Source organism: Gambusia affinis, linkage group LG12, assembly GCF_019740435.1.
Source record: "Gambusia affinis linkage group LG12, SWU_Gaff_1.0, whole genome shotgun sequence".
NCBI lineage: Eukaryota > Metazoa > Chordata > Actinopteri > Cyprinodontiformes > Poeciliidae > Gambusia > Gambusia affinis.
This window is the reverse complement of record NC_057879.1, coordinates 14,028,851-14,039,159: the sequence shown is the minus strand read 5'-3', so window position 1 is coordinate 14,039,159 and position 10,309 is coordinate 14,028,851. Positions and strand designations below refer to the sequence as shown.

At 41.2% G+C, this 10,309-nt stretch overlaps 1 protein-coding gene across 2 annotated transcripts; it reads right to left on the bottom strand.

The window, feature by feature from the left end:
- Window positions 1-607: 607 nt before the first annotated feature.
- On the bottom strand, window positions 608-9,983 carry fam131a (family with sequence similarity 131 member A). Of its 2 annotated transcripts, none has more exons than XM_044133759.1 (5): window positions 9,481-9,983; window positions 3,333-3,444; window positions 3,068-3,250; window positions 1,687-1,830; window positions 608-1,545 (listed from the first exon to the last, which is right to left on the bottom strand). In XM_044133759.1, the coding sequence occupies exons 2-5, from the start codon at window positions 3,421-3,423 to the stop codon at window positions 998-1,000; spliced, it is 966 nt and encodes a 321-aa protein (XP_043989694.1). In that variant the 5' UTR covers window positions 3,424-3,444; window positions 9,481-9,983; the 3' UTR covers window positions 608-997. The 2 variants fall into 2 exon arrangements, with proteins under 2 accessions (XP_043989694.1, XP_043989693.1); XM_044133758.1 differs by lacking the exon at window positions 9,481-9,983 and adding an exon at window positions 7,247-7,348.
- Between the last annotated feature and the right edge of the window lie 326 nt (window positions 9,984-10,309).

Below are 10,309 nucleotides of genomic sequence, written 5' to 3'. Positions count from 1 at the left end.
CTGCTCGATAAACCATAGAGCTGCAGAAAAACAAGCATTCCTGCATTTTCTCTGACGTCTTATTAAAACTAATTCAAATCTTGAGAATGATCAGATGTGAAATGATCACAGTTTGGTAACATTTTAAAGTCTTGATTTACCTTGATACCAGTTACTGGCCCATGCCCAAGCTGCAGCAAATCAGATTTGTTTGTTTTCTCCTCCGTTTGTGCAATAAATGTCTATCACTTATGGAACATTCAGTAATGCTTGCATTATAAGGTAATGTATAAGGAATTAATAGTAGAGAGCATCTGAGCTAATTTTCAGCGTATCTAGTTAAGCAATAAGTCTGTAGTATCTCCCTTTATATGACACTGGCCTGTATATGCTTTGTACATACAGAAATACACAGATGAGGAAAATCTACATGCTGATGTACATAGGAGGATTGTGCATTTTGAACTCAACTACCATTGTTATTTTTCAGAGAACATGAAATTGTTTTTGTACATGAATTAATAAATTTAAAGAAAAAAAATGTGCAAAACACAAAGAATTTGATTCCTTTTTTATTCCCCAATATTTTGCTTTCGCTATGACTGAAAAAGAAAGAATCACCAGTGAATCTTGTTTCAAAAATCATATTTATATACTGTATGCAGGACACTCGTGCTTTCCATATCAAACCCATGTGACACAGGATGAGCTGGAAAATAGACCACGCTACAAAACATCCATAGAAAAAACAACAACAAATGAACAGCACATGACTCTTCACAAAAATATACCAAACTCAGTTTGAACAACAGCTTTACATCCTGATTAAACTCTCCAACACGTGCACTGTTTACAGCAGCAATAACCTGTGGGAGGAGATCAGTAAAAGGCCTGGAAGGGTGACTGATGAAAAGCTTCCAGAGGAGGAGATGAGAGGAGGTTCACAATGTCATCGGACTAGATCTATGTCGTATCGGAATCAACATCGACTCAGAAAGACATAAACATGGACGATACATCACATCAAATACTCCTTCTCCTCTTTCTTCTCCTCCTCCTCCTCCTCTACCTCTTCCACCTCTCCCTCCCTCTCCTCCTCTTCGTCGAAAGACGCCACTCCGGAAGACCCCCTGTCGGAGAAGAAGCCTCTGGGGCTGCAGTGCCACACCCGCACCTCGTGGAACACGCTGCCTTCCTCCTCTTCGTCTTCCTCGTCCTCCTCTCCGGGGGACTCGGAGTGAGAGGTGGAGTAGCAGGAGTCGAACCTGCTGCTCCGGTTCCGGGGCCGCCACTCCGGCTTGCTGTGGACGCATATCTCGCCACGCTGCTCCTGCAAGGGAGTCAGCTGCTCCACCAGACCGTGCAGCCGCTCTTCCTCTTCCTCCAGGAATGGACACATGCGCGAAGAGGGCGAGCCGCTCTGTAGGTCATGATCAGTCGGAGGCCTGTCTTGGAAAGAGCCGCCGCTGCTGACGGAGCCTACGGGACGAACAGACTGTGGCTCCTCGACGTCTTGGGTCTCAGGCTGGAATGGTACTCCACCGACTGGTTCGGACACGGCGGCGCCTGAGAGAGGAGCAGACAGTCAGAACCTCTGGACATGGGTGAAATGAATTATGGGGGAAGAAAACCGGAAGGTGAGCGCCTTGTCAGCGGTGATGAATGAAAACAGCGAGGGTTATGGAAGAAGAGGATGAAGATGGATACCTGGATTCTCTGTGGATAAGTTGCAACTCTGTCCATTGGTGTGGGATTCTTCATCATTGAAGTCTTCCTCGTCCTCCTCATCATCATCTAGCGACGCCCAGGCGCGAAGCTTGGCCTCGGCAATTGCAAACTGCTCAGCCACTCCTAGCAGGAAAACAGGTTTAGCTTAGTTAGACATTGTGAGCACAAGACCACCGAGGAACATCCGGTCATGACTCCTCTGGGTTCAAATCTAATTAAAGCTTCCTGCATTTCCAGGAGGATTATGAAATCTATTGATGTCTGACAACCAGTCTTTTACATCAGTTTGGAGGAATGTAGACCCACTTCTCTTTGCGAAATTGGTTAAATAGTTTAAAGTTGTGCGATTGGATAAAATTTAAGTTATAGGATTCATTCACTCACAAACCAAATGACGCTACTTTTAACTTTATAACAATCCAGATTGCTCCGTAAAACAAGTAGTCTACATGTAAGGTTGTGGTTGAACAAGAAAACAGAATAACCTGAACCATAATTTCTGCTTTCTTTTTCCTAGTAATGTGTTGCTTTTACTTGTGGGTCCTAGATCTAATAAAGAGGGTAGAAAATGTCTAAAAAAAATGTTTAAAGTCAGATATCAATACGGAATAGCAAAGGTACCCTTTTGTTTATCTTTACACATTTTTATTTCAATCAAAGGCAAGATCAACATTTATCACTCTTACAGATTTAATCAGAGGAGTTCATGGTTCTGGCTTCAAAAATATCAATACATTCTGTTTGAAATTCCCCTCAGATACCTCAGAAGTGGCTCAGACGCAATCAGCTGCCTGTAAGAGGGAAAACAATAGCTCTCCTGGCTTTCTGCTTGAAATGCTCACGGCGAGGCAACCTTTTGGCATTTTGCTGCGTTAATTAGGCTATCAAGACGAAGAGACTTCATACTGCGCGTGATGCACGCCGGGCTTCGTCTGCTCCCTGCTTTCCTCCCCCTCACATTATCTCCTCATCAAGCTGCAGCGATGTCACCAGCGCCAGAAAGGATGAGTCACGGCAAAAACAACAAGCGCTGCTGCACCGGCGGTGGGCAGCGAAGTGTTCTGAGAGTGTGTCTAATAGGGGCAACATCTGCCGTCAAGACAAACCGGTGGCCGGGGTAGCCGCCGGCTGGGCGGGGCCTTTTGCGTGGAGACAGAGGAGTTTTGAAGGGATTAGTCTCATGACAGCAGGTGGACGCCGCTCACGAGATGATGCTGTAGTTAAACCATGTTAAGGAAAGTATGCCCCTGTTTATCCAAACACACATGTGACTGTAACTAGCAGTAATCCTAACTGTGAAAACTGGATTTAAATTGTAAAAGTTTCTGCGGGGGCGAGAAAGGAGAAAAGGGGTGAATACCTGCAGCAAACCGAGCCTCCTTCTCCCCTTCGGTCAGACGGCAGTAAGAGTTGAACTGGGAGTGAGTGCCCGGTGGAGGACCTGTAGGCTTCGGCCATCCTTTCCACTCTATGAGGTGGGCGACCCGGCCCTGGGCCAGGGAGGTGGGCTTCGTCACATGGTCCCTCACTGCCTGAGAGATGCCTGGATCCAACGGAGGTGTAAAGGTCGGCGGCTGATCTTTAGATTTACCATTTAAGAACAGCTTTTGGAAGATTTAGCTTACCATTCAATGAAGATCTGGCGAGTGCTGCAAATTCATGGATGCCGACTGTTTTCCTGGAGTCCGCCGGAGATTTTCCCGACTTTGGAATCATTTCACTCTCTTCAAATTTCACCTGCAAAAAAGAAACATGACATTTCATCAAAGTGTGCCTGGGGTTCTTTGCATTTGTGCATGAAACCCAGCAGCTGTTTCATCTTCCTACAAACAGCTTACATTCCCCAGCATACCCACTACTGCAGATTTTATGATCCAGCGTATGAATAACATAAAACACCTGGGAAAAAACAAAACAAAAAAACTTCAGTGTGAAGTTCTCCTACCTCTTCCACTCTTTGACTCTCCATTCTTTCGCTACTCCTGATGCTTGGCGTCATTGCGGACACGCAGAGATGCTTTCAGGGCATCATAAACCCACACAACTAAACATCGCCGCTCCGCTTTGCTGGTTTAAACCACCAAGTCAGACAAGCAGACAGCAATGCCCTAAATTTGCTGCACAGATGCTGCTAAAGCCACAGTAAGCCGGTGAAACCCGGTTCGAGCGGTCAGAGGGCTGGGGCAGCAGTCTCCATTTGACTGAGAACACATATGGCATGAGTAAAGCAGTTCCAGCCGAACGCGCTTACCGCAGAGCTGCTGGTTGAAACAGATACTGCTACCTAATGAACTCTGTGCCCCCAAAAGGCAAACTCACATGACCAACTGGATCAGTTGGACAAGACGGATTCAAAACATGTCCCGTTTCTGTTTCTGGGACTTTTAACAAGCAAGAGACGCGTAGCCCGAGCAAACATGCATGACTTAACAGAGATTGTTAAGCAGACTGGCTCCTAAAGCAGCTAAGAAGGAAAATCTTCCAGGCGGTGGTAAAAGGCTTACAACTGAAGTCAAGCATGACAGGAAATGCGAGCAAACAGGCAGGCGGGGAACTCAGGGAGGAAGTGATATGAAGATGGAAACTGTTTCCGCAGCTCAGGTGACAGTCAACACGCCCCAGAGGAGAGGTTCAGCTTGGAAAAAAATACCCATGAGATGACACTCATGCTGAACGCTGACAAACACAGGGGGGCGTGGAGCTCCGCAAGGCTCCCTCCTGAGATTCAGACGCACAGATTTCAGCACTGTGGACAGCGCGACACTTCAGTGGGGATTGCTGTAGGTCACATGAAATTAAGCTGCATTTGCATCGCATTTGTATGGTTCCTGCATATTTCGTTGGATTTACCTTTCAGTTATTTGCCAAAAAAAAAAAGAAGCAAACCCGTCAAACAAATCGGAAACATATACTGTGGAAGTGTTCATTTCAACTTCACCCATTTTTCTAAGCAGAAAATGTACTTTTTCCCAGCTTAACGTGTACATAGTTTCCTTTTAACACATTCAAATAATGATTAATAAACAATAGAACTAAACATTAAAAACTATGGAGCAGGCTATTCTTGGTTTTATCAAAGCATGTTTTTGTTTTCAAGAAAGTTGAATTCTTTTGATTTGGCATAAATGGAATAGACACGTAAATAAGAAAAAACATCCAAATTTCTTAGTATTTGATAGACCATAATAAGAGTCGAGGGTCAGTCTCAGACTGACATCTGTACACAAAAACATATTTATAGAACAAAGTTTAATTTTTATACCTAATTTAAATTTGTCACATGAATCACACAAATGAACCCCTTTAGTTAGTAAATGTTTCTTTTATACATGATTGAGATGTGTGTGCTTTTATGAACGTGCAATTGCCTTTCAGCTCATATTTTTCGTGCCTGATTTGGACTCTGTCCTTTATGTCAACAAAATAAAAACGTATTCATTTTTTTACCCCAGGGTAATTTGTGCCAATAAGGAAGGTTTTTGTAAAAACAACAATTTGAAGAAATGAAAGCAATTTTAGCAGGGCAGTCTGAAATTTTATTCATTTTATTGTGAATATTAATTCTGTCATATTTTCTAGCAGTTAAGTGTTTTTATAAGTTTTATTTATATATTTTTGCCATGTTTGCTTGGAGATTGTATTTTATTTTATTTGAAGTCTTGTAAATTCAATTTGTTACATTTTCACTTGGGGAAATCTTTCCAACTAGAACGTTAAAGTGAGTGTTTTATTATTAAAAATGTGAAATAAAAGAACCATTAGGGCCTGCTTTATCTATTGCCTAATTCTAAAAACCTAGTACTCCCTGCTTTCTAATCATTAGCTTTAAATCACAAATAAACAGAAGAAAGGTCGGTAAACAGCTACTTGTGTACTTGAGATTTGAATACAAGGTCCTTTAGCTGTTTGGTTTTAGAGCAACTTGTATGTGTGACTTGCTTTAATCCTTTAATCCCATTGGGCCAGCAGACCAATCAGGTCTTCTGAGAAACGTTTCTGTTGGTACCGAAAGTTAAAATGAATCATGTTATTATTGTCACCTGAAAGCTCTCCAGACTGGTGATGTTCTAAAAAATAAGTAAATGAAAAGAATTTACTTATTTATTTCCATGCAAGTTCTTTTTATGACATTTTTAATTTAATGCCAAAGTTATAAACATATTAAATGATCTTACTACTACTATGATCTTAGTACTACTATTTTATTGACACAGCATAAGATTTTGTTGTGATGGTTGAGTGCAAGCTCCTTGTTTTAATGGTGTTGAGTAGAAAAGCACCCAATCAGGTTTATTAGGAATCTTGCAGTAGATGAGAGAGAGACAGAATCGCTCAGTCAGATTGTCAGTTCTGACTGCCACAGTTCAAAGCATATTTTTCTTATTCCTTAAGACATAAGAAGTGCAATGATATTAAAGTGTGAGAACTTGCTTCTCAACAGGTTGTTGTGAGAGAAGACTTATTTCTTTAAAGCTTGCAGCTGCAGACATCAGCTCCTTTAATGATCTTTAAAGTGACAAAGCAGTGAAGCCTATGTTACACATAGAGCTCATTTGTATAATTGAAACACTTAACATAAACCATAAGTTCAAAAGGTCTGGAAGTCTGGAATGTTCAATAAATTACATTTTTCCACTTTGTGTCATGAGCAGTGGGTCAGACTGCTGAGGCCTGTACCTGTATAATATTATGGTATGCATGGTAAGCTTACCCACAGTGATTGCAGTTGCTCAAAAAGATATGCTAGGCCAATATTGGAGAAGAAACAATAAGCATAATGGCAACACACCTGTCAATGTAAGCTGCATAAGTAATATAAGGTAAGATAAGGTCATTTTTCTGAAGAAAAGTTGATTTATTGAATTTTTCAGGTGTCATAAAGCACACAGACCAAATTCTGACACCTTCAGCTCATATATGCGATTGTCAGTGAAGCATGAAACTAAATCTAGTTTGGTAATAAATCCATCAATGGCCTCCCAAGCCCAAGACCAGTCTGGTGTTACTAGTGAGGTGAGAAAGTGACAATGTTTTTTTTATACTATTACTAAAGCAAAAGCAGTCACAAGTTTTAAAATTAAAATGTACAGCTTGTCTGTATCATTCTCCGATGTGAACCTAAATAAAAACTGAACTCAGGTGAAACATTAACACTGCAAGTTGTTTTAAATTTACTTTTGAAACTCAAGTTTTCAAACAGCTTAAGTGTTGTAAATGGACATCTACACATCACTCCCTCACATAATCATCAATGGATTTTGAGCCAGAGAAACACAGAGATGTGAAGAAGCATATATATATATATATATATATATATATATATATATATATATATATATATATATATATATATATATATATATATATATATATATATATATATATATATATATATATATATATATATATATCGGCTTGTATGTATGTATAGTGATGGGTTGTATGTATGTATAGTGACGTGCGGTGAGGTTCATACCTGGTGAGGCACTGACTTACGATTAATAAATATAGACAAATATGCATGTTATTGTTTACGTACGGAAATTTCGCGCATGCATACAACGCTGGAGGGCAAAAAGACTATTCTTTTGCATGTCATCCATAGCCGCGTTAACTCAGTGAAACTTGGAAATGTAGGTATTAATTTTGTGCTATGATCCACAGCAAAGTGATAAACCGAAAGCACTTTCTCGTTCTGTATCGGCCAAGCTACAAGCAAACTCGTTGCCATAGCAACTGACAACAATGCCGCGTCACGTTTCAGGATTTAACGCCAAAAAAACATTCAAGAATTTTGCACATAGAACAGAACATTCAGGCTGTTGCAGTAGTATGTTTTAGGCTGAATGTTTTATTAATAAATGATTCTTGTGATAGATTAGCTACCGCTTCTATTTTACTGAATTATTTACTGTAGCGCACAAAACGCATAATTCATTAAAAAAACTAAACAAAAACATGCTATTGCCGTTTTACGTATACTTATAAATTACAGTAAATCCATGCACTGCCAATTCTGCACAAAAATATCCGTTCATCCAAAGCCAAGTCTATCCTCGTCATGTCTTTTCTTGTATACTACTACGTTTGAGAATCATCAAACTGTTTCGAAGCAAACTTTTCAGCTCCGGTGTTGGTCTTCTTTTAGTTATTATCTCCTGCTTCAATTGAAAATCTACTTTAGAATACAGTTTAAGTGTAGAAATGTAGTATTCCAGTTGACTTCCGAAGAGAGGCGAAAACCAATCTATCGCTGTACTTTACTTATTTACTGTATGGCTAGCTTGCTGTCACTCTGCAGTTATGGAGTCACAAAACCGATGTCTGGGATCATGAGCGCCCCCTGCCATGCGGCAAAAGAACCGTTCTCTGCTGTTTCGCTCCTCAGCACACAAAACACGTTACACACACAGTTGGTGACAAATAACACAGTACTTTGTATATACTGTGTTCTGGTTCTGGTCTGCTCTGCATCCCCAGAACCAGAACCAAACGAGGAGATCATTCAGCATCTAGGCACCACAAATTTGGAACAAACTTCCAGAATACTGTAAAACAGCTGAAACACTGACTTCCTTTAAATCTCGACTAAAAACCCACCTGTTTAGGATTGTATTTCAAACGTAATCAATTCTAAATTTATTGATGGAACTAGACTTAATGTCGTGTTTTGATTCTTGATTCTATGTTGTATGGTGTTTCTGTTTTTGATATTATGTAAAGCACTTTGAAATGCCTTGCTGCTGAAATGTGCTATGCAAATAAAATTCGATATATATATAAGCTAATTTGACATGATGACAGGTGAGGCTCTGCTTCACTTGCCTCCCCTGGCCGCACATCACTGTGTCTGGGCATCATTCTGTTCTGTTCTGTCCTCCAGAAAGGCAGACAGGAAGTTAGCTGTTCGACTATTGCAACCATCAAATTGTACTGTGTATGTTTGGGTCCAAGAAACCATATATGAGGGGCCCCCATCATCTTCTTAAATCCGGCCCTGCGTTTGATGTTAATTAAACGTTATTGAATGATGAAAAAAGTATGTGAAAATCAATGTTATTTTTTGGTGGAGAGAAATAAAATAAAGCATTTCACACCTGCATAATATAATTATGCTGTGGAGTCTCTTTTGAATCCTCCCACTGCAGGCTGCCAGCTCTTTGCATCTGATGAGTGGAGCTAATTAAAGCCAAACAAGCCAGATTTGTGGTAGTGACTGCAGCTAGGAGGCTTAGGTGTTCTGGATTATTTCTCCCTACCAATCTTAAACATGCATACAGGATCTCTGAGACAACAGCTGTCTCGTCTGGCACCTCTGGACACTGTGATCTTGACTTATGTGACCAACAAGTGGAAGGGTGAAGTCGCTCTGCCAGCAGCTCTGTGTGAATGAAGCGAGGCTGCAGTGCAGAAGCTACACTTGTTGGGTTGTTGTTTTTTGTTTGTTTGGGGGTTTTTTTCCTCTGGAAATGGTGCATTCAAGCAGCAGAAGCGATACCCTCACAGCTGAATTACGCACCAATCCGCCATTGATGAGCGCAAGTATGCAGCCTTCAATTATGACCGAGTGGGGATTTAAAAAAGAGAGAAAGAGAGAGAGAGAAAGAGAGTGGCGCCAATGGAAATAGCAGCCGATGTGTTGAAGCCTCTGAAGTCTCAATATGCATACCAATAGCTTTGTACCTGCACCAGATAAACAACCCCTGCTTCTTAACGACGCTGCCTCTCATTCCCATCACAGTCGCTCTCCTTATGCCTTTCTCGGCCACCTACCTGGAAGTCGGACCACGGCTCATGGCTTTTGCGCTTAATTGTCTCCCAAGCCGATCAACAGATGATACCGCGGGGTTTGTCCTCCAAACTGCGGGGCTCTGCGGCTGAGCGGCGACGCTACAGTGACGACCGAAACATCTCCGTAACTCCAGGTTCACGAGCTGCACTACATCTACTCACGCGCACCATTTGTCGGCGTGTATATGGGTTACATATAGGCTGAAGGCTGTTCAAATGTCTCCCGACCTCGAGCGTCATCAAAGCAAGGCGGTGTCGTCTTTTCACCGCCCCCCATCCCCTCTCCTCTCTTCTCCTCTCCTCTTCTCTCCTAACCTCTCTTCTCTGTGCTGCCAAGAAGATCCAGCATCCTGCAGATTGAGTCCAAGAATCACTGCAACACACTGCTGGTTAGTTGTTTCATCAGAAGGCTTCAGACATTTGCAGTCGCACAGTAAACAACTAAAAAAATCAAAATAAAAGACACGCAGGATGTAGCACTTCTATGGAAAATTACTGACACCAGACAGGTCAATAAGTTAAAAACACTGGCTCTGTTTGAATGAGCATTTGTGCAAAGACTTCCAAAAAGAAAGAAAAAAAAATGCAACAGAGCACATGGAAACATTTGATCTTTCTTGCTCACCAGAGCTTATCTGCCTGATAAGCTTAAAATAAACAATGATTCATGCTTGGAGGTGGGATCCTTGAAAGGGTCATTTGAGACACATGGGTCAATCTACAAAAAAAAAAAAAAAAAAAAAAAAAAAAGAGGTGGAAACCTGTGAACTTTTCTTTTCCAAGCTTACAAATTTCACGTAATGATGTTATT

Excerpts from the sequence above, each read along its gene's own strand:
- fam131a (XM_044133758.1), bottom strand. The coding sequence starts at position 7,306 with ATGACATGCAAAAGAATAGTCTTTTTGCCCTCCAGCGTTGTATGCATG. Across the intron at positions 3,445-7,246 it reads TATGCATGCGCGAAATTTCC|GTGAAATTTGAAGAGAGTGA; the intron begins GTACGTAAACAA and ends TCTTTTTTGCAG. Across the intron at positions 3,251-3,332 it reads CGCCAGATCTTCATTGAATG|GCATCTCTCAGGCAGTGAGG; the intron begins GTAAGCTAAATC and ends CGTTGGATCCAG.